This window comes from Trematomus bernacchii, unplaced genomic scaffold (assembly GCF_902827165.1).
Source record: "Trematomus bernacchii unplaced genomic scaffold, fTreBer1.1, whole genome shotgun sequence".
NCBI classification, from domain to species: domain Eukaryota; kingdom Metazoa; phylum Chordata; class Actinopteri; order Perciformes; family Nototheniidae; genus Trematomus; species Trematomus bernacchii.
This window is the reverse complement of record NW_022987876.1, coordinates 1,544,432-1,568,057: the sequence shown is the minus strand read 5'-3', so window position 1 is coordinate 1,568,057 and position 23,626 is coordinate 1,544,432. Positions and strand designations below refer to the sequence as shown.

The 23,626-nt window shown below is 41.6% G+C and overlaps 5 protein-coding genes across 7 annotated transcripts; 1 reads left to right on the top strand and 4 right to left on the bottom strand.

Moving 5' to 3' along the window:
- Positions 1-2,710: 2,710 nt before the first annotated feature.
- On the bottom strand, positions 2,711-3,159 carry LOC117469574 (histone H2B 1.2-like). Its single transcript, XM_034114015.1, has one exon. It carries the CDS (start codon positions 3,130-3,132, stop codon positions 2,752-2,754), a length of 381 nt encoding a protein of 126 aa, XP_033969906.1. The 5' UTR covers positions 3,133-3,159; the 3' UTR covers positions 2,711-2,751.
- A 3,014-nt stretch (positions 3,160-6,173) lies between these two features.
- LOC117469566 (histone H2A-like) lies at positions 6,174-6,616 on the bottom strand. The gene has a single exon (XM_034114006.1). The coding sequence runs from the start codon at positions 6,602-6,604 to the stop codon at positions 6,221-6,223; it is 384 nt and encodes a 127-aa protein (XP_033969897.1). The 5' UTR covers positions 6,605-6,616; the 3' UTR covers positions 6,174-6,220.
- An 8,113-nt stretch (positions 6,617-14,729) lies between these two features.
- LOC117469562 (histone H3-like) lies at positions 14,730-15,140 on the bottom strand. The gene has a single exon (XM_034114000.1). The coding sequence runs from the start codon at positions 15,138-15,140 to the stop codon at positions 14,730-14,732; it is 411 nt and encodes a 136-aa protein (XP_033969891.1).
- Positions 15,141-15,881: 741 nt separating this feature from the next.
- Positions 15,882-16,316, bottom strand: LOC117469573 (histone H2B 1.2-like). The gene has a single exon (XM_034114014.1). It carries the CDS (start codon positions 16,301-16,303, stop codon positions 15,923-15,925), a length of 381 nt encoding a protein of 126 aa, XP_033969905.1. The 5' UTR covers positions 16,304-16,316; the 3' UTR covers positions 15,882-15,922.
- Positions 16,317-16,738: 422 nt separating this feature from the next.
- On the top strand, positions 16,739-21,901 carry LOC117469552. Of its 3 annotated transcripts, XM_034113986.1 has the most exons (9): positions 16,739-16,955; positions 17,617-17,783; positions 18,319-18,429; positions 18,520-18,672; positions 18,805-19,059; positions 19,384-19,768; positions 20,050-20,291; positions 20,405-20,580; positions 20,845-21,901. In XM_034113986.1, exons 1-9 carry the CDS (start codon positions 16,757-16,759, stop codon positions 21,695-21,697), a joined length of 2,541 nt encoding a protein of 846 aa, XP_033969877.1. In that variant the 5' UTR covers positions 16,739-16,756; the 3' UTR covers positions 21,698-21,901. The 3 variants fall into 3 exon arrangements, with proteins under 3 accessions (XP_033969877.1, XP_033969879.1, XP_033969878.1); XM_034113988.1 differs by lacking the exon at positions 17,617-17,783 and having other exon boundaries at positions 16,740-16,955; XM_034113987.1 differs by lacking the exon at positions 18,805-19,059 and having other exon boundaries at positions 16,740-16,955.
- The last annotated feature ends 1,725 nt before the right edge of the window (positions 21,902-23,626 follow it).

The window sequence follows — 23,626 nt, the reverse complement described above, 5'->3', positions numbered from 1 at the left end:
GATTGCCATAAGTCTCCCATGAGCTTCTTCTCTCTTACGTCTTGCTATAAGCCGCCTTTTTCGAAACAAAGTCTTCCTTCTTGCTGTGATAAAACACCACAGACACAGAAACAACTTAACGATGGTATCCACATCCTCCATTGTTGCGTGTTGTGTCGCATTGAAGATGACGTCACGGCAGTTGTATGCAGCGTCGCTCCGCCTACACTGCGTTACTATAGTAACTGCCCCAGTTCCTAAACTGTAATGGAAGCGCAGCATGAAGTGAGTCGGCCCTGTTAAGGCCCAACGTGGCCAAGCCGTACCGAGCCGTACCGAGTGTGGCCGAGGCCGACCGTGTAGTGGAAATGCGCCATTACAGTCCCGGCATATGTACTACAGCGTTTCCAGCGGTCTCGTTTGAACAGACACGTTAAATGAAACGAATGCATGTGAACGGAAGACTTTTTTGAATACGCATACTGTGCATAAACGCAAACGTTCCCGTGTGAAGGAGGCCTCAGTCACTAAGCCCTCTCTCCGCGGATGCGGCGGGCCAGCTGGATGTCCTTGGGCATGATGGTGACCCTCTTGGCGTGGATGGCGCACAGGTTGGTGTCCTCGAACAGGCCGACCAGGTAGGCCTCGCTGGACTCCTGCAGAGCCATGACGGCGGAGCTCTGGAAGCGAAGGTCGGTCTTGAAGTCCTGAGCGATCTCCCTCACCAGGCGCTGGAAAGGCAGCTTGCGGATCAGCAGCTCGGTGGACTTCTGGTAGCGGCGGATCTCCCTCAGAGCCACGGTACCGGGCCTGTAACGGTGAGGTTTCTTCACGCCGCCGGTGGCCGGGGCGCTCTTACCAAGCCCCCAGGAAGTGCGCCGGACTCTGATGAAAATATTCGTGCTGGCCAAACGGCGGTACTACACTTCCTTTTGGTTGCCAGGCCCGGAAACACTTTTTCCCATTGACTTACATGGGGAAAGAGTGGTCTGTAAATCGTTGGATAATTTTTTTTAAACTAAATAAACTACCCAGTATGAACACTTGTATAGCCCTTATTAAAAACATTCGTTCCTCAAGTTGTAAAATGTGCTAATAACGTTATTCTGAGAGTTATTTCCCTCTGCATTATGAACGCGCATCTAACCCACGGGACCGCGCCGCCCGGCACGTTCATGTTACGTGTTCAGCACTACATGCGTTTATCTTTACCCATGGATGCACAATAAGAACGGACCCATATCGCCTTACTGCCAGCCCACAGAGCTGTAATAATGGATATATTGCACATGTTTGCTGTAATTCATCATTTGTAAAATATTATACTACATGGGCTGTATGATTAAATCTTGTACCGTAAATGTTGTATTAAATAAAGTTAATATTACCGACGTAGATTAACGTCCCTGTAGCTTCTTATTGCACTAAGAAGCTTATTGCACTGTGTATATATATATATATACACAGCAATAATTCTTTCCTGCTAAATGAAGCTCTGTTGCTTGGATATCACTAGATCCTGTTACAGCGTAATATAAAAGTACATAACGATTGATGTGTAAATTAGCATAATTACTAGCTAACCGCTAGCTGCTAACTGCCGCCTCGTTAATATCAAATCTATCATAACAAACATTACCATGCTGTCATGAACGTGCGGTGCTGTTACGTGTACGCAAATTGACGTGCTTGATGTGAACGAGCATTTTGGGGGGCATGGTTAAAGTTGCGCATGCGCTATGAGCGCACATACGGGTACTTCTCAGGCATGCCGGGTAATCTGTGACGTTTCGCTCTCTCAAAAGTTGGGCCATTTTATCATCATGCGCGAATGAGCAACTCTCATAGGAATTAATGAGGCCCCGCCTCCCACGCTGTATCCAGTTCTTATTATACATCCATGGCTCTTACGGGCAGCCTTGGTGGCCAGCTGCTTCCTGGGAGCCTTTCCTCCGGTGGATTTACGGGCGGTCTGCTTGGTTCTGGCCATTGTAGTTTCTCAGTGTTCACAGCGAGAGGAGGAATGCTGTGTGTCTGTGAGCAGCGGATTTATGAAGGAGCTGCCGGAGCAGGCCGGGAGACACGTGCGCTGTAGCTGCTTTACTATTGGACAAAGTAAACCACTCCTCCACAGGGGATGATCCGGGGACTCTCGAAAATAAACGTTTGTTTTGTTTATGATTTTGTATAATAAAACCTTAGGTTTGTTTAGTTGAGCTGAGCAAAAATGAATTGTCCCTTTCTAAAGTATAACTATGATTCAATTTTTGTGAAAAAAATTGAGAATTTAGTCAACTCCCAAACGTTAAATATGAGAATTAACATTTGGGATCCAAAAATAAATCATTAATTGATCATGTAGTGTTGCAGAAACAGTCTTTAAATTGCACCACCTTTCAGTGTGAATGCAAGACATTAATCATGGACTTCTGCAGTAAAATTAGAACCCTTTATAAAAGTATGAGTTTATTTGTATTATTTATTTAAAACATGCAAAGCATTGTGTTTTTGACATTACTAAACGGTGAAGTGTTCTCTTCTTAAACACAATCACTTATTACATATTACCTGTATCAATCATTCAGAGTGAATGCTTTAAATGTCAGCAATAAACACAATTTGAATTGTTGCTTGAGTTCTTAGAGTTTGTGGTGGCAGAGGCACGACATGTAATATAAATGTGTCCATTTACTATCGCTAAGTATAACAGGATAAGCTCTTTGGATGGGTTTGGTGGCTCTTAAAAGAGCCGTTGTTTGCGGTGTGTCGGGTTTACTTGGAGCTCGTGTACTTGGTCACGGCCTTGGTGCCCTCAGACACGGCGTGCTTGGCCAGCTCTCCGGGGAGCAGCAGGCGGACGGCGGTCTGGATCTCCCTGGAGGTGATGGTGCGGCGCTTGTTGTAGTGAGCCAGACGGGAGGCCTCCCCGGCGATGCGCTCAAAGATGTCGCTCACGAAACAGTTCATGATGCCCATGGCCTTGGAGGAGATACCGGTGTCGGGGTGCACCTGCTTCATCACTTTGTACACGTAGATGGCGTAGCTCTCCTTCCTGGACTTTCTCCTCTTCTTGCCGGTCTTGCTGGCGGTCTTAGCGACGGCTTTCTTGGAGCCCTTCTTGGCCGCTTTCACAGGGGGTGCGTCTGCAGGCATGATTACGGGTCGAGGTCTGATAGAGCTATTGACTGCGCCGGGCAGAGCGGTATATTTATAGCCACCCTATGCAAATACAACTGCGTTGTTGCTCGCATCGGATTGGTCGTTTCCCAAGGTGGATGTAGCGTATTCTGAGGTGGACTGAGCATGCGCAAAAAAGACTGCTGGGAGCAGTTTTCTTCCAAGTTATATAGCTTACCAACTTGACTTAACACAGACTAATGCAAAGTTTCTTCTTCCCACCAGGCCAACAGGCACCCAAAACATATATATTGTAGTGACCACTATTTAACTAGGGTACATAATTCACGCATGGAACTACAGGTTGGGGGTATTGTTTCCGCCCGGACATATATGTTGACGGTACCTCCGGAGTACCTACAGTGTGGGTGTTTCTCAATCGCGAGTAAAGCTGCTTCAGAGCCACTATTTCAAGCATACTACGTCATCGAGTGCCGCCGAAGTACTGTTCCAATCTCCAGCATACTTGGAAATCTACCGAGCCCGGCGTACTCCGTTTGGAGAAATATCGAGGCTGCACATGAGTAGACTCCGCGGTCTTAAAATCCCCACAATGCTTTGCGCACGGACCAATTTCCCCAAATCTGTGGCGGAAGATGTAAGGCGGGGCCTCTCATATGACGCACACCTGCACACTTGCTAGCGTGTTCCACACTTCGTTTTCCGAATGCCAGGAAGTATTCTTGACTCGCTTCTGAAGCAAGATGCTCGGCAGACATGTGCTACCAAGCAAGCGTACTCGCGATTGAGAAACACCCTGTGTGTGTCCCTTTCACTTTCTCTTACTCTTCTCGGCTCGACCTGACAGCATGTCGATTTCTGCTCCTCAATAAAGCCAGATTTGTACCTCCGATCCACCGCCTCCCTTCTCTCGGCACTACAATATGTTATAAAAGCCAATTAATAATTCCAGAGTTTAAGTGAAGTAAAAATGATGTTGTCATTAGCCCGCAGGTTATACACAGGCTTGATGCACAATTAAAGACAACGTTTCTGTGTTCATGCCAACACCCACGTAGTTGACGTGAAGTGTGAAAATAAATGGATTGCGTTTCAGACAACCAATAATGATGCTGTGAGAAATAATTTCCTGACTATTGAAATACATTTGGACTTTGTAATTCATGGTATTTACTTTAGGGCTTTCCCAAGTGTTCAAAGCGCCTTACATTACATATTAGACATTAATCCATTGATTACTGTGGACACTACCCACAGGAAACACACACACTGTCTGAATCCACCATGGTATCTGATATATTGAATTAAAATATTCATCTTGGGTAACATAAGGAATGATGAAAAAAAAGATGAAATGTTAAATACTTATTTGTAAGTTAGTCCCGTTTTAGAGAAATTAATTTTTTTTAAAGTGTACCTCTCTTCAAGTGTTTTATTATATTTGACTCAAACATGAGTGATCTTAAAAGACGCATAGTAAAAGGAAACTCTTTATGTAAATTGGGTGGCTCTTAAAAGAGCCTTTGGTTGGTCGATCTGACAGCTGCTTATCCCCCGAAGCCGTACAGGGTGCGGCCCTGCCTCTTCAGAGCGTACACCACATCCATGGCGGTCACCGTCTTTCTCTTGGCGTGCTCGGTGTAGGTGACGGCATCACGGATCACGTTCTCCAGGAACACCTTCAGCACACCGCGGGTCTCCTCGTAGATCAGACCGGAGATACGCTTCACTCCGCCGCGGCGAGCCAGACGGCGGATGGCGGGCTTGGTGATGCCCTGGATGTTATCACGGAGCACTTTGCGGTGACGCTTAGCGCCTCCTTTGCCGAGTCCCTTTCCTCCTTTTCCTCGTCCACTCATTTTGGAGTCTTGGTAGATCGGGTTGTTCAAAACGAATGAGTGGAAGCAGTCTGACCGGCAGTATTTCAATATTCACTGCGGACCTAAGAGAAGACGGACAGCGGGAAGGCTGCTAGGCGGGGCCAACGCTGCAGCCTCCACATCATCTTCCAGCACATTTTGTTTCTTTTAAATATTGTTTATCCAATTCGCGCAGGCTTTATACTAAAGGTTTGATGATTAAAGGTTCCTTAATATGTCATAAAACCCCCGAATAACATTTATAATTGAAAAAAAAACAAGAGACAGAAAATATATAATGTTTAAATACTGTATAGCCCATACAGTTAATGCTTTTGACATGTCAATAGTTGTACACGCTATACACAGACCCTGAGTTAAGTTGTGCTGCCATGGCAACAATGATGACATTAATAATCAAGAAATGTACCACATATTTAATGATACATTTAATATGCTAAGTAACAGACACATAAGCATAACACTGCTTCCATTCATATATTAATACTCTATATATTTGAGCTCTGACAAGCTTGGTAAATTAATTGCAATTTCGTTTCAGCAATGGAAACATTCTTGTTTTGTTGATAGTGATTTTTGACACATTGTATTGACAGCATAAATAATAGATATACGGTATATTTATTCTGCAGCTCAGAAAGTCAGATCCGACGGAAACTGTATAAAAATATAAGATTTGTCTCACATAAGAGTTAATTACTTAACTAGGGGGATCTAAATCAAACTAGACATGAATTATTCGTTAAATACACAAGTGACATAACAGATGAAGAGGTAACCTGTGTGCAATGAAGCGTCTCATGACATCTGTATAAATACACCTGTTGTAGAAGGATGGAGCAAGTAGGAGCCAAGGTCCCTCCAGTGCTATTTAACTGCATGACAATAGTATCAAATATAAAGTTCTGTCTCTCCATATACACCTTTAATTCTGGAAATACTGTGCTACACGTGTTATTTTCATATACTGTTACACTGATCACACACACTGGGTCAACTTGTACAGGGGTTTGAAGTAGTTATGAACCCAATAGGTTTAAAGTATTCTCATAATAGCGGACCTGAATTAGTAAATGTTTTGAAGCTCTATGGAAACGGCAACGATAGTTGAATGAAACTGTCCAAACTATAATAGAGGCACAGGTTTGATGAAGGAAAGCTCTCTGGACAGAAGTGTGTGGCTCTTAAAAGAGCCGTTGTTTGATGAAGCGGGTTCAGGGTCTTCACTTCTTGGAGGCCTTCTCGGTCTTCTTGGGCAGCAGCACAGCCTGGATGTTGGGCAGCACGCCTCCCTGAGCGATAGTCACTCCTCCCAGCAGCTTGTTCAGCTCCTCGTCGTTGCGGACGGCGAGCTGCAGGTGGCGGGGGATGATACGGGACTTCTTGTTGTCCCGGGCGGCGTTTCCAGCCAGCTCCAGGATCTCAGCGGTCAGGTACTCCAGCACAGCGGCCAGGTACACCGGGGCTCCGGCACCGACACGGTGGGCGTAGTTACCCTTCCTCAGATGCCTGTGGACACGGCCGACTGGGAACTGGAGCCCGGCCCGGGAGGAGCGGGTCTTAGCCTTGGCTCGGGCCTTTCCTCCGGTCTTCCCTCTTCCTGACATAACTGATTTCTCGGGTTTACAACGAAGTGTGACTCTCTGCTCTCCACAGCGGCTCTTTATATCCACCAGCTGCTCTCTGATTGGCCATCAGTGGGGGTATCGACGATCGTCCAATCAGAAGGGAGCTCACGTAAAGAGGTCTTTTTCCAGTTGCTACTAAAAGAAAGACACTAAACCTGGAGCCATTCGAGTAAATGCAATGAATATATTTATCATATCTGTCAGATGACCACAGTGTTAACAATGTAGACCTATTTATTTATTGTTCATCATATTACAATGTGTCGCTAACAGGCTACAGATGCAGGCAGCAAGTAAAGAGAAAGCGAAAAAGATGAAGTTATACAATGAAATAATATCAGCACATGATAAAACCCAAAGTAATTCTAACAGTGAAGTGCTATTAAACCCAGGTCTCAATATGTTATTACTTTATTGTATTCAAATGACAAATACATTTAATAAATCATATTAAGCTGTCTGTGGCTCTTTCCTGCTGTAACGATGCAAATTTCCCCTCTGTGGGACTAATACAGGTATTCTGATTCTGATCATATTGTTTCTAGTTTTAAATCACTGCTATCACCTGAGCAGATCTAATGGACCTAAAGGCAGCTTTATTCTTTGTTGATAAAAGGCTTATTGATTTTCGAACAGAACAGTATAGCTTAGTCTTCTTGTTAAGATACTGTGTATTTAGAAACACTGCTTGTATAAAGTGCGTCTTCTCCGAATGAAATCAAAACACGAGTCAGTGAATGATGGAGATAATCAGAATGAAAGATGGAAGAAACATATTAATACCACACTGTACTAGACTAGAAGTAAAAGCTGTGCAGTAAACATGTTCCTTCAAGTGTTCACATTATCATGAAAAGGTGGATAAGGATGTCACAGACTGAGTGTTATATCATTATATATAATATCACTTATTAGTACTACTTGTACTACATGTAAGAGCAGGATGTTATGAAACTGTTTACTTCTGATTCATTCTTGTTTAATTGATTTGTTACCTCTTGAAAATCTCTTTCCACATTGTTGTGCGATACATTCCTCGTTGAGATTATTACTGATACTGCCTGCTTCTTAGTTATTCCATCTTTGGCTGGTACAAGAATATGTATCTAACTCTATGTTTACTTGTTATCTCCCACACTTCCTTCTACATGTTACACTCATTTCATAAAGAAGGAGATAGGGAAGGGGTTAGTGGTGGTCTAATGGATAGTGAGGTGGGCTGAAGGTTGGAAAGGTTGTGAGTTCAAATCCCGCCAGGAACACCACCACTAGTGTGCCCTTGAGTAAGGCACTTAGTCCTTAGTTACTCCGGGGAGAATGTCCCTGTAATTGGTAATTGTAAGTCGCTTTGGCGTCAGCTAAGATAAAATGGACCTTTATTCATCCCTGTGTGGAGCAGAAACAGAGTGAGAGTGAAACACAGGACAGCACAGATTCACAAGGATAGAAAATGATACACAAATAAAATAATATAGTAACTGTTAAGATATTTACATATTTGGGTTTGGATTGTTAGATATATTTACATGTAAGTGGGCAGGTCTTTGTACAAACAGTACCGTTACTGTCACTGGGTTACAGGTTTGGCCCCGGCTGTTCAGCCTGATGGCTCCAGGCACAGAGGACTGTCCGAGGACGGATGAGTCTGAGGGTGGACGTACTCCTCATATTCATATCCAGCTGAATGTATACCTGTTTTCTTTATCAGGTTTTATTTTAAAATTGTAGTGCTGTATTTTATATTGTGTAACTTTCCTGTTTGGGACAAATAAAGGAATTGTGATGTACCCCAAAGCTGTTTGTCATTTTCAATTTCTTTGACGATATTTAAAAAAATAAATGTCACTAGGTGTTTATAAAGTCTAAACATATCTGAAATATTTTGATTTATTTTTTCAAAACAATGTAAATGTTATTTGCATTATATCATGATGTATTAGACCCTCCAGAAAAACGCGATTATGCGATCGCATAATTTACCGCATAATCAGCAAAATAGCGCATATTTTTAAAAGGCCGCATATTTCTTAAAAGGTCGCATAATCCCCGCATTTTTCCACACAAAATTGAGGAAAAAAAAAGTTAACGTGAAGTAGTGATGTCATCAGCTCGCGCAGGTAAACAACACCGTAGAGTGAATGTGTGGAACTCACACGAGAGAGAAAAGCAACAAGATCAGCGCCATATAGATTATTATATAGCCTACTATTATACTATTATTATTATATACTATTATAATTATACTATTATACGGCTCTGACCAAGATGAACAAATCGAATCCATCCCATTTGCCTACGAACATTTCTGCTAAAGACCGGGCAAAGCAGTACGCAGATGTCTTGCACGAAAGTGGGGGGAAACTATTCTGCACCCCGTGCAACTGTGTGTTGGAACATACAAGATTGAAGCTGGTCAGATAACGAACGGGTAAATGAAAACAGAATGAGGCGGAGGTGTGTGTGTGTGTGTGTGTGTGTGTGTGTGTGTGTGTGTGTGTGTGTGTGTGTGTGTGTATCATAGGAACTCTTTAAAAGGGCTTCCTTTCATTCAGTAGTAGCCTAGTAACAGGGTGTGGGAGAAGAATCACCTTTTTTCCGCCTCCCGCATATTTCGCAACTTTTCGCATATTTCGCATATTTCCGCATATTTCGCAACTTCTCCGCATATTTCGCATAAAAACCCCGCATGTTTAATCGCATAATCAAGGATTTTAGCCCGCATAATCAAGGATTTTAGCCCGCATAATCAAGGATTTTAGCCCGCGTTTTTCTGGAGGGTCTAATGTATGCGCTTTTGTCTTCCTCTGATTTGTCGCTTACAAAATATCAATTAATAAATAGCACAACTTCCACTCTTATTCACATGTTTTAACAGATGAAACATTCAGGAGAGAGCTCTGGAGGACATGTGGTGGCTCTGAAAAGAGCCTTCTGATGAGGAGCTAACGTTTACTTCTTCGCTGGTTTTGCAGCTTTGGCTTTAACCACCTTCTTCACAGCTTTCGTGGGAGTCACTGCCTTCTTGGGGGTCACAGCTTTCTTGGGGGAGGCTGCCTTCTTGACCACCTTCTTCTTCGGGCTCTTTGTGGCCTTCTTCACGGGGGTTTTCTTAGCAACTGCAGTGGGACTCGAACTTGGTACCCCCTGATTCGAAGTCCAGCACTCTATCCACTGAGCCACATATATGTAGAGAGTAAGTGTTCGGTTAGAAACCTGAAATAAAATCAGACAGCTCTTATGATTACATCTGGATGAAATAGAGGTTATTGTGGTATCTGCAAACACAATGTTTGGATAAGACTGACAGATGATCACTAGAGACCAAATAGTAGCCTTTATCTGTTTTAAAGGAAAGACACTCATTATTTAAATTACAAACTAAAACGAACATGGTGTAATTTAAATAGTCAATATTCCCAGTTTTAATACAAACTTATAACTGTGACAAAGTTCTGTTTCAAGGTAATACAATATGATAGAAATCACCAATAATACTTACAGGTGTTTTGTACATTTTTAATGATCAGGAAGTCTTCATTATATTCTTCATCATAACAATTGTTCATTATGAGATTGATGTCATATTCTTTAGGAACGTAGTTGACTCTGTTGTGAAATGAATGTAAAAGTTGCCTTCTTATTTGACTGATGCATCAAACCTCTTGGTGGTAGAACTATTGAACTACAGCCAAATACAGTCAAGTAATCCATAATGATCCGTTTGGTCACTTTGCCTCAATCACAATGTTATGAACTTTTTTTATTGGCATAGTAACAAACTATATTATGGCCTTTTATTATTTTAGTATCGTTTTTACCTTTACATGAATGGAAGTTGATATGAAATGTTCTGTTGTCAGATTGTTATAGGAATGGTTCTTGATTACCTTCACAATAATAATATATGAGTTAATAAGCATAAACCAACCAAATGAAAGGTTGGACTAAACTCCAACTCACCCTTTAAATCTCTATCCCACTGTTTTTCAGTAGGATGGAAAGTTCCTATCTTTAAACTATTATTTGTTTTTTTCTCAAAACAGATTAGATTTTCTGAAGTGAATTTAACTTTGTTCCATGTAAGGTCATTATTAAAAGGTGATATTAATTTGTTTAGGGTTGACTAAAATAATGAGAAACATTTAATTTGGATAATTTAGTGACAGAATAAGAAACTCAATGCTGCTCTACTCACCTGTTCCATAGTTTCTATAAAGTGAAACAGTTGTAACGATATATTTTAGTAAACTTAAACAACCTTCCCCAAAAGCTATTAGGGAATATTCCTATTACTTATGTTTCAGAACTGCATTACATGGTTATATAAATAGTTTGAATGATTCATGACTGACATTAGCTTGTGTTTACACTGACCTGTTACTCATATATTAATGTCTTTGTAACTTCAGTAAACCTCAACAATTTCCCTTGTTTCATTCATCACGGTTCAGTAAACTAAGTAAAATATGAACCAGTGTAATCATTATAATAACGTAGGATTGTAACTCTTTAAAAAAGGTTTAGTGGCTCTTAAAAGAGCCGTTGTGTTTGGGTGTCCTGGGGCCTCATTTATAAAGGGATATACGCTCAAAAAATGGCGTACGCCAGTTTCTACGCAATGTTTGCGATTTATAAAATACTAACTTGACGGGAAAATGTGCTGTCCTCCACGCAAACTCTAACCCATGCGTACGCACTAAGCACACAAACGGGAGAGACGAGAAACTGCGTCACCGTTGGCAGAAGGAAGAATGGAGAGAAATATGTGGAAATAATACCATAAATAAAATGTTACCTCTCATTTATCAAATATGAAGAATTCATTTTCAAACATTGATTAAAGCCAATCTTAAAATGATTAAACAAACGCCTGTTTGAGACTCCTCAGTGCACACAAAAACATAATTTGGAGAAATAAATAAATACGGATATGCTATTTAAAACCACCTCGAATATGTTGTGTTAATGTTATGAAATGTTTTCTCATAAATGATGCGGTAAGCAGGAGGACAGAATTACGTCTAAACTGACGCCGTTTTGCATTTCTATAGGTTGTAGATACGAGCATGGTTTTATATACTATCACGTTTAATCGTGTTTTATGCCGTTTGCCAAGACTTGATAAGTCGCTCGTAAAACACAGGAGGTATGGAAACTAAGAACACCATATGTGGTAAATTGTACAGCTAATATAACACAACACATTAGTTGTATTTCCTTTAACTGGTGGATTATGTATATATAGTTGCTGATCGACAGCAGAGGCCTGTACTACGAAGCTGGATTTTCGCTTAGCCGGCTAAATTCAGGGAAATCTCGGGCTTTCCGGTCCTACGACGCTGGTTCTCTTTTTAGCAGGCTAGATTTCCATGGTAACTTATGCTGAGCGGCAAACCTGCTCCGGAGCAGGTTAGGTGGCAGGCTAAGAGATCAACTCAGTGAAAGCACTGCCTGCTGACCAATCAGAGCTCCGTGTGCGGAGTTTAAAGCTATCAATTCATATTACAGGATAGAGGAAATACAGAAAAACTGCCGTTGCAGGAAAGACTGCCGGCCAAAATCAACTGACTGTGTGAACGTGAAAATTAATAGAATATCCCCTCCCATCTTCAGAGCAATCTGACTATTATAACATTAGCGTTAAGAAAGCTTACTTAAATATCTGCCACGACATAAGTAACCGGATCAGAGTAACATTAAGTACAGTCCGCGGCACTGTGAGTGCAGACGTAGATGTGTCCCATTATCATTCATATCATATCACATCATAATGTATCATATATTTCCTTATTTGAGTCAGCTTCTTGAGCCGTATCTGGCCGTGCAACACTCACAGTGTCACATACTGTATGCAGAAGTATTATTTTAAGCAACACATTAAGTTGACGAAACACTCGAGTCAAATTCTCCTAATTAAAGTCAGATCCACTCGTGTCTTGGACGGGGCAGTGATTTCATAAACCTGTTAATGTACGCATTCAAACACTTTTTCTTTTACCAGCTGTATTCACCTTGCAGGTGCAGCTATGTGGCTTTTATCCTGGGTAAAGTGTTTAAGTCATGGATGTTTAAAGTTTAACTTCTTCATATTTGACTAATATTAAAGTTCACTTTTCATTCAGGAAGTATGACGCTGCGCTGTCAGTACGCTTCTCCGTGTTTGAGATTGGTCGAATGCTCCAAATACCACCCCTTTCATGTGAACGCACACCTAACTAGATAGGACACGGCGGCTTGAGCGATCCACTTGATAACCAGCGTCGTAGTACAGTTTAGCGCCAGCGCGTATGTTTTGGCTTAGGCCAACCGGCTAACTCCAACATATCCAGGTTAGGTTGAACCAGCTTCGTAGTACAGGCCTCTGGAACACAAACCACCAAATACAACAAAAATAATTCAGATCCAGTCGTCATGACTCCACTCCGGAGGGATTCCCCCATCATTTCTTACAGTTTCTCATCAAGGGGGTGTCTCCTGTCCCCGGGACAAACACACTGCCTGAGGAAGGTTATGTGTATTTGTTTTGTCATTAACTTTTTTCGGACCACTTATTTATTTATTTTGGTGACGATCCGACCTCCATGCTGCTACTCTGGTTCAAACTGCATCCACCAAACAACATGATTTATCTCGACCTCCCCACAATAAACAAAATCTGACACGGTGTGAGATGTCTTTTTTAGCTGTTCTATCGTAATTTCCTGCGATCTTCTTCATGCAGTCAGTCAAAATGAATGAATGAATGGGCGTTTCTTTGACTATGTATAGGCAAATATGGGCGTTACGAGTCGATTGTGATTTATCAAGGGAAACAGGCGTAGGGAGTGCCGTACGCACTTCCCTCGCCGGTACGCAATGTTTTGTGAATCGGAAAATGGCGGAAAATGTATGTACCTATTTTTGTGCTTTGTACTACGTAAGCAACCTTCCTACGTCAATCCTACGCAAGGCGTTATAAATGAGGCCCCAGGTCTCAGGCGCCGTTTACACGAGGAGAAAACTGCTTGTATCTGCATAGTTTCGCGTGCGTATAGCCCTATTATTTACACGAGGCCGATAGAAACGGACCCCACAAACGATAACGGGTCCCAAGGTGGATAGATTTGCAAATGAAACTCTCTGGGGGGTCAACCGAGTCCGTGTAATCACCTCTATACGAATATTTCCTGAAAAAAATAACGATAGCCCCACCTCTCCCCACCTCTCCCGCTCACTGCTGTAGCAACTATCAAAAATAGCTGTGTTAATTAAACGCACAAGGGGTTCTTGAATGAAATAATATTATAAAAGGCAAACCAGAATTGTTAACGCCCAATATACTCCTTAAACAAAATAAACAGAGTCAGATTTCATGCATTGATCCATTATATTGACAATTTTCCAGCCAAACAACACAAACAAAATTAAAAAGTCCGCTCTGCGATACACCAAACTTGTCTTTACTGCCTAATCCAGGCCATTATTGTTCATTGCTCCTGCGCCTGTTTGTAGGCAGAGGACCGGCGTGTCCCAGAGGAGCGATCTCACCCGGTGTTTGTAGAGAATATCTCTCTTTCTGAGCGCGTCCTCTCCAGAGACGTGCTTCTTGGTCGGTCGATGCAATATCCACAGATTCGGTTTCTTTCAGTTAACTTCCCCGTTGCATTTATCCATATGCTGAGGAAATGACTATATCCCGCTGAATACCAGCAATCGCCACACACTTCCTCCTGTCAGTAGCTACTGCTAGTGCTACTGCTACTGACCATGCTACAGATATTAGTGCAACATCTACAGCTCCTCTACCACAACCATCAGCAACAAGTGGACATGGAGAATTACATGAACTACATGTTGCTAAATACACCGCGGAGCATAAACAGAAGGGTAGCCATGGCAACATTGCTGCGGGGCTGCTCCAGGCTGCTCTTCTTCGCTGCTTTTGGTGTATTTTGGCGGAAGTTACAGCGCCACTTACAGTCCCGGCATATGTACTACAGCGTTTCCAGCGGTCTCGTTTGAACAGACACGTTAAATGAAACGAATGCATGTGAACGGAAGACTTTTTTGAATACGCATACTGTGCATAAACGCAAACGTTCCCGTGTGAAGGAGGCCTCAGTCACTAAGCCCTCTCTCCGCGGATGCGGCGGGCCAGCTGGATGTCCTTGGGCATGATGGTGACCCTCTTGGCGTGGATGGCGCACAGGTTGGTGTCCTCGAACAGGCCGACCAGGTAGGCCTCGCTGGACTCCTGCAGAGCCATGACGGCGGAGCTCTGGAAGCGAAGGTCGGTCTTGAAGTCCTGAGCGATCTCCCTCACCAGGCGCTGGAAAGGCAGCTTGCGGATCAGCAGCTCGGTGGACTTCTGGTAGCGGCGGATCTCCCTCAGAGCCACGGTACCGGGCCTGTAACGGTGAGGTTTCTTCACGCCGCCGGTGGCCGGGGCGCTCTTACGGGCAGCCTTGGTGGCCAGCTGCTTCCTGGGAGCCTTTCCTCCGGTGGATTTACGGGCGGTCTGCTTGTTTCTGGCCATTGTAGTTTCTCAGTGTTCACAGCGAGAGGAGGAATGCTGTGTGTCTGTGAGCAGCGGATTTATGAAGGAGCTGCCGGAGCAGGCCGGGAGACACGTGCGCTGTAGCTGCTTTACTATTGGACAAAGTAAACCACTCCTCCACAGGGGATGATCCGGGGACTCTCGAAAATAAACGTTTGTTTTGTTTATGATTTTGTATAATAAAACCTTAGGTTTGTTTAGTTGAGCTGAGCAAAAATGAATTGTCCCTTTCTAAAGTATAACTATGATTCAATTTTTGTGAAAAAAATTGAGAATTTAGTCAACTCCCAAACGTTAAATATGAGAATTAACATTTGGGATCCAAAAATAAATCATTAATTGATCATGTAGTGTTGCAGAAACAGTCTTTAAATTGCACCACCTTTCAGTGTGAATGCAAGACATTAATCATGGACTTCTGCAGTAAAATTAGAACCCTTTATAAAAGTATGAGTTTATTTGTATTATTTATTTAAAACATGCAAAGCATTGTGTTTTTGACATTACTAAACGGTGAAGTGTTCTCTTCTTAAACACAATCACTTATTACATATTACCTGTATCAATCATTCAGAGTGAATGCTTTAAATGTCAGCAATAAACACAATTTGAATTGTTGCTTGAGTTCTTAGAGTTTGTGGTGGCAGAGGCACGACATGTAATATAAATGTGTCCATTTACTATCGCTAAATATAACAGGATAAGCTCTTTGGATGGGTTTGGTGGCTCTTAAAAGAGCCGTTGTTTGCGGTGTGTCGGGTTTACTTGGAGCTCGTGTACTTGGTCACGGCCTTGGTGCCCTCAGACACGGCGTGCTTGGCCAGCTCTCCGGGGAGCAGCAGGCGGACGGCGGTCTGGATCTCCCTGGAGGTGATGGTGCGGCGCTTGTTGTAGTGAGCCAGACGGGAGGCCTCCCCGGCGATGCGCTCAAAGATGTCGCTCACGAAACAGTTCATGATGCCCATGGCCTTGGAGGAGATACCGGTGTCGGGGTGCACCTGCTTCATCACTTTGTACACGTAGATGGCGTAGCTCTCCTTCCTGGACTTTCTCCTCTTCTTGCCGGTCTTGCTGGCGGTCTTAGCGACGGCTTTCTTGGAGCCCTTCTTGGCCGCTTTCACGGGGGGTGCGTCTGCAGGCATAATTACAGGTCGAGGTCTGATAGAGCTATTGACTGCGCCGGGCAGAGCGGTATATTTATAGCCACCCTATGCAAATACAACTGCGTTGTTGCTCGCATCGGATTGGTCGTTTCCCAAGGTGGATGTAGCGTATTCTGAGGTGGACTGAGCATGCGCAAAAAAGACTGCTGGGAGCAGTTTTCTTCCAAGTTATATAGCTTACCAACTTGACTTAACACAGACTAATGCAAAGTTTCTTCTTCCCACCAGGCCAACAGGCACCCAAAACATATATATTGTAGTGACCACTATTTAACTAGGGTACATAATTCACGCATGGAACTACAGGTTGGGGGTATTGTTTCCGCCCGGACATATATGTTGACGGTACCTCCGGAGTACCTACAGTGGTTAGTGCTAGATCGTATACCTCCTGGGTTTTATGCGGCGGAAGTGACGTAATAGTGGTCGTGGATGAGACGGCAACTTTTGTTGCGCTCGCGAGCCTCCAACAGACAAGTCTGTCAAGGATGCCAACGCGCAACAAACAGGATGCTTTCACATAAAATCTTTCAAACACTTAAGGATTTCGAGGAAGCGTTAGCAGACGTTGAAGAAACAACGATCACAAAGTATATTGTGTACAAAAAGGAACAGGTTTTCGGGGAAAATAGTAAGTTTGTAAAGTTAGATCGGAAATTGAAGAAACAACGATGACCAAGTAGCCTACATTGTGTCAGTAATCAAATATTAAGTAGGCCTTATATAGGCCTAAGTATATAAGTATAATAATATATAAGTATAAGTATATAAGTATAAGTATTACATATATAAGACGGGGCACAGAACGGCTCGGTTCGAGCCGTGAATTTATTCATCTTTTAAACGGCATCATTTAAGTTGCGCTGACAGAGGTCCACAGTTTCCCCGCAGCGAGGCTCCCCCGCCCTCCTCTTGACAGTTCACGAGCGTTCACACCACTAAAATGTTTATTTTGGTGTTCTGTGTTTTAATGCCTACAACAACTGAATTATAGGTTGGTAGTTTCAGCTTTCTACATAACTGATAAAAGCGAAAAATACGTGAAACTTTACTGTACATTCAGCAACAGGTTGAATTATCAGGCGTAAAGTTACTTAAGACATTTCAAATTCCGAGTGTCTTTCCAAATCTAAACTGACCAGTGTTAATACATCTTTTATGGATAAAATATGTATTTTTGTCACAAATGTTTCAATACAGACGTGCAGCCTTCACCAGGGGAAAATATATACTGGCAGTTGAAATGTGTACCATATGAAATATGTATTTTTGTCACAAATGTTTCAATACAGACGTGCAACCTTCACCAGGGAAAAAGATATACTGGCAGTTGAAATGTGTACCATATGATGGGGTGCCATTCCAACTCGTGGGCACCAAGATATATGGATGCCACCAGGGAAAGGACAGGTGTACTCGGCAAAAGGAGAAGTACCATGCACAAAAAGAGAAACAAGCGGTATATTTATGAATTTACATGCATTAACAACTTAAAATAATTGGTAAAGGAAAATTAAACAACTATTCGTAATATGACATGCATTATGTGGCATTCTATGACACATAACACTGTGACACATAACAACATAGGAATCAGCATTATGTAAATACATAAGTCGTTTAAACTTTAGAGGAATAGGAAACGAAATTCAATGGCCTCTTCTGAGACAAAATAAAGGGGGATATCCTTCCTTTGTTCACCTACAGAACCCAACCAGCTCACGGTCATGACCTGGCACCAAATTCTTCCTATACTGGTTACTTATTTTAACAGGGGATGGTATATGTGCAAAATAAATAGACACAAACAGTACAGATGCAGGGGTAATGACATAATGTCCCACTATAGTTATATTAGCAGGACCTACAAATATTTTAAAGAAGACAAAAGAAAGAACCATAGCAAAAATTATGTTCTCCACGTTATGGAGAGGAGACCATGAAAATGTATACATATATTAATATTGTATTTCTATACACCTTTTTTCTCTTAGCTTGAAGACCATGTCTTCAATGCAAGACGCCATCTCGTACAAAATACGAAGAAGATGGATTGCCCTGCCCAGATAACTGTCAGTCAGGTCATGAAATGTCCTGGTTTCAAGGTACAGCACAAGCACAGCACAAGTGCGTTCAATGCTATAATTGCTCTCGTGTCATGATCCCAATTGCCATGTCATTTTTATATTCCCCAGATTGCAGAGAACAGTAAAGCAAAGAGGAGGGAGCTCTCAGCAGCACTAAAGGCTGTAGTTGCAGCTGATCCTTCAACAGTTGAAGTAGTCATGGAATACCACACATGCTTCACCCCAGAAAGTGACCATCAAAACCATCCAACTGTTGGAGAGGTAACCATGCAAAATCTATTCCTTTAGCTGCTGTAAGAAACATGATGCGAGGTACAATTTGTGCTGTACAAAGAGGACTTTCTTTAGACAGCTTTAAACATCTATAATTACCCTGTTCAACGTCATGTACAGGTAGCTGAACTGCGTGAACCGATGGATTCCAGAGTTGAACAACAAATAGTGAAGCTCACCTTGGCTGGTGCCAGAAAGCTTAGTGAGATTAGACGTCAACTGTTCAATTTTGTAAATGACGAGCTATTCCGGGGGGAGCAGCCACCTCCACAAACACGTCGGAGGTTTTACCCCACAGACAAGGATATCAGGAATATCTTATCAAGAACGAAGGAGGGAATACGTGAATCCAAAAATGACCAGGTCAATCTGCAGGTAATACACTGAGAGTAGAATAGTATTAATATTATTCAAGCCATGCAAGTTTGTGTGGGTGGTTAATGCACAACTTACAGAGTTTGTGACTTCACCAAGCATGGTCAGTTTTTTTTTTTTTACATGATACATTGTCCTCTGAATGCAGGTGTAAGTAAGCAAAGCAAAGTAGCAGTATTTGGTTCATATGCAGGGTATGACCATTTTTCAAAATGCAACTAAAACTTCAAAACTGTTTTTTGCCCTGATATGACAACAAATGTTCCTAATGTTTGGGCCATGAGGCTACATGATGATAATGTCCAGTTACACTTTCATTCACAGCTTCTGACGCCCAGATGGTTAGTTGATGACTGCAAAATCAAGTACAGGCCAAGCCAGCTACAGGAGGACGGAACTGTCACAAAGCTGCTGTTTTGTTACCAGACAGCCTGGCAGCGAAGGCTTCTCCACCTGTATGGACAACAGATGTGCCTGCTTGATGCTACTTACCGGACGTGTCGTTATTCTGTTCCCCTCTTCTTCCTATGTGTACGTACAAATGTGTGCTATGCAGTGGTTGGCCTCTTTGTGACCCAGAGTGAGACAACAGCAGATGTCAAAGAAGCCCTCCAGGTGTTTAAGGAGTGGAACCCTGACTGGAGCCCTAGCCACTTCATGGTTGATTTCTCAGAGGTAGAGATCGGTGCCCTGGAGGAAGAGTTTCAAGGTGAAATTGCAGTAACTGTAGAAATCTGTTAATTCACATAATATGAAACGTTAATTAAAAAAAAGGATACATTTTACATAGTATTCCACCAACTTCCAAAATATAACCATTTACATGCAAATGTATGCAACAATCTACTTCAAAATAAAGTCATCACCTCCACTGACAGACAGATGTATAAAAAGCAGGCCTATATTTTGTCGCGTATACTATGTAATAGCAACGCGACAAAATAAAATGACAACATGGTGCAGGTAATATATCTCTTATATTTTATCCAGGTTCCAAGGTGCTTCTCTGCGACTTCCATAGGGAGAAAGCTTGGGTTGAATGGTGCAGGAAGAAAGATCATGGAGTGAGCCACGCACAAGACAGTCTCCTACCGCTTCTGAGAAGCATTGCAGCTGCTTCAACTCCAGAGGAGTTCAGCACACGCCTTTGCAACCTGCAGGAGGCCAAAGTCTGGAAGGACAATGAAAAAGTGAGAGCGTGGTTTTCAAATAAGTGGCTCCCAGAGGCTAAGGTGTGTATCAAGTTCAAATATTATATTTACTTTTATATTATATTTATTATATCATTTGTTGAATTTGAAGAGTCTTCCTTTTAATTTTTTTTGTCTTTTTTTGTCTTGTGTAGAGATGGGTGCACGTGTTTCGGGATGAAGATCTCAAGGTGGCCATCTACACCAACAATGGGGTGGAAAGACAAAATGAAACCCTAAAGCATTCTCATCTTGAAGGTTATAAGAACTGCAGCCTCAGTGAAATGCTCACTGTGTTGGTAACTGACTTCCTACCAAGGACATATCGGAAGTGAGCTAAAAAAGAATTACTATGATTATACATATATATATTTATATATACATACATACATACATACACAAACACACACACATTTTTATATATATATATAAATGTAATGTTCGATAGCTTTGTTTCCAACATATTTGTTTGATGTTGTTCATTGTTGCATACGTTTCTGAGACAATTGTATTATCAAATACCATATCTATATGTCAGAGAAAGCAAACTGTCACAGAGAGACTTCTAAGATATTGTTCTCATCTCTTATTGAAGGTACATTGAACTCAATGTCAAGTACTCCTCATTCTACAGAAGGTACAATGAGAACATGCCAAAGTTCTTAAAAGACAGACCAAGAAGTGTAGCAGACCATGTGATGTCAAGGCTTACAGAAGCCCAGTTTTATGAGGCGAATGACATTGTTGCAAAGGGCAATGGCATGTTCCATGTCAAAAGCCAAAGTCATCCTTGCACACAGCACCACATCAACTTTGGTGAAAGTATCATCATGCCATCGTGCACCTGCAAAGACTGGGCAAAGCACAAGTTGCCCTGCAAGCACTTCTGTGCTGTTTTTAATCATGTGCATGAATGGGGTTGGGAGAAACTGGCATCTAATTACAGGGATAACCCCCTCTTCTCCCTGGATAATGCATGTCTGGGACAGACTTCTTGTGAGAGGGATGACAGCGGCAGATCAGACATCACAGATCATACATACACACCGGTATCAGTGGAAATGCAGTCACCATGTAACGCTTTGCCCGAAAGGAAAAGACCAAGAAAGGTTAAACAAAGAAGGGAATGTGCCAGTCTCTTGCGTGAGATTACTGACTTAACATACCATCTGCAAGATGAAGATTACCTTAAAACGTTAACTGACCAAATGACCGAGATCTTGGAAGATGTGAAGCTACACACTCCACATGATCAGAGCCTTCCTCTGACGTTCACACCTAAGAAAAGGAAGAAGGAGATGGCCAACCTACCTGTGAAAACCGTACCACAAAAGCACCCATTCACAAAAAGGGTAGGCTGCTTTGCGGAAGCTATGAGGTTGAACTTCCGGGTCAGCATGAATGTGGAGGGAGTAGAGAAGGGTCCTGATGTCTCAACAAAAAAATAATCCCTATTAAATTATCCATACATATTTTTATTCTATTTAATTACAACTTGTATTGCAACATTTTTACTTTAACTCTGTAAGGTTAGTCTTTTTATTTATCTTGTATTGCACATTTGTATTCTTACTTCCTATGTTAATGTACATCTTTAAATTGTATTTTATTATATCTTTGTTGTATTGCCCTCTTTTACTTTCACTTCTTATTTCAACATAAATATTGTTATTTAAAATCATATTTAACATTTCTGCTTTCATTTCTTGTTTGTTTTATATGTTTATATACATATGGTTATTTTATTTTGCATTGCCAATTTTTGATTTTACTTCCTATAGTTACATTAATCTTTTTATTATATTTTCTTATCTTTAAATTCACACTTTTACTTGTGTATATATATACATTTAGCTATTTATTAAGTATTTATCTTGTACTGCACATTTGTATTCTTACTTCCTATGTTAATGTACATCTTTTAATTGTATTTTATTATATCTTTGTTGTATTGCCCTCTTTTACTTTCACTTCTTATTTCAACATAAATATTGTTATTTAAAATCATATTTAACATTTCTGCTTTCATTTCTTGTTTGTTTTATATGTTTATATACATATGGTTATTTTATTTTGCATTGCCAATTTTTGATTTTATTTCCTATAATTACATTAATCTTTTTATTATATTTTTATTATCTTGAAATTCACACTTTTACTTCTTGTGTATATATATATATATATATATACATTTAGCTATTTATTAAGTATGTTATTTTGTTTGTTCTAAAATTGAGCAACTGTCACAAAACAACATTATCCTCCACAGGATAATGAAATGATTGTGATTTAACTTCCATGATGAAATACTGGTCAGATATCCACCAGATCTTTTAGTGATTTTTTGTCTCTCTTGGAGAAATTAAATCGCAACATCCAAAAAAAAACTTCAAAACACAAATACACAACCGAAAATAATACATTTAATACTATAATATAAAGAGATGGACGAATTCATTTCAATAAACATGTGAAAACTAAATCATACAGGTTTTAAGGGGTTTATTTGTGTGAAGACGGCAGCAGCCAGCGTCGTCTCTTGTCCTCGGTGGCAGATTACGTCACTTCCGCCTAAAACCCAGGAGGTATACGATCTAGCACTAACCGTACCTACAGTGTGGGTGTTTCTCAATCGCGAGTAAAGCTGCTTCAGAGCCACTATTTCAAGCATACTACGTCATCGAGTGCCGCCGAAGTACTGTTCCAATCTCCAGTATACTTGGAAATCTACCGAGCCCGGCGTACTCCGTTTGGAGAAATATCGAGGCTGCACATGAGTAGACTCCGCGGTCTTAAAATCCCCACAATGCTTTGCGCACGGACCAATTTCCCCCAAATCTGTGGCGGAAGATGTAAGGCGGGGCCTCTCATATGACGCACACCTGCACACTTGCTAGCGTGTTCCACACTTCGTTTTCCGAATGCCAGGAAGTATTCTTGACTCGCTTCTGAAGCAAGATGCTCGGCAGACATGTGCTACCAAGCAAGCGTACTCGCGATTGAGAAACACCCTGTGTGTGTCCCTTTCACTTTCTCTTACTCTTCTCGGCTCGACCTGACAGCATGTCGATTTCTGCTCCTCAATAAAGCCAGATTTGTACCTCCGATCCACCGCCTCCCTTCTCTCGGCACTACAATATGTTATAAAAGCCAATTAATAATTCCAGAGTTTAAGTGAAGTAAAAATGATGTTGTCATTAGCCCGCAGGTTATACACAGGCTTGATGCACAATTAAAGACAACGTTTCTGTGTTCATGCCAACACCCACGTAGTTGACGTGAAGTGTGAAAATAAATGGATTGCGTTTCAGACAACCAATAATGATGCTGTGAGAAATAATTTCCTGACTATTGAAATACATTTGGACTTTGTAATT

Excerpts from the sequence above, each read along its gene's own strand:
- LOC117469573 (XM_034114014.1), bottom strand. The coding sequence starts at position 16,303 with ATGCCTGCAGACGCACCCCCCGTGAAAGCGGCCAAGAAGGGCTCCAAG.
- LOC117469566 (XM_034114006.1), bottom strand. The coding sequence starts at position 6,604 with ATGTCAGGAAGAGGGAAGACCGGAGGAAAGGCCCGAGCCAAGGCTAAG.
- LOC117469552 (XM_034113986.1), top strand. The coding sequence starts at position 16,757 with ATGAGACGGCAACTTTTGTTGCGCTCGCGAGCCTCCAACAGACAAGTC. Across the intron at positions 16,956-17,616 it reads ACAGGTTTTCGGGGAAAATA|ACGTGCAACCTTCACCAGGG; the intron begins GTAAGTTTGTAA and ends GTTTCAATACAG. Across the intron at positions 19,060-19,383 it reads ATGACCAGGTCAATCTGCAG|CTTCTGACGCCCAGATGGTT; the intron begins GTAATACACTGA and ends TTTCATTCACAG.
- LOC117469562 (XM_034114000.1), bottom strand. The coding sequence starts at position 15,140 with ATGGCCAGAAACAAGCAGACCGCCCGTAAATCCACCGGAGGAAAGGCT.
- LOC117469574 (XM_034114015.1), bottom strand. The coding sequence starts at position 3,132 with ATGCCTGCAGACGCACCCCCTGTGAAAGCGGCCAAGAAGGGCTCCAAG.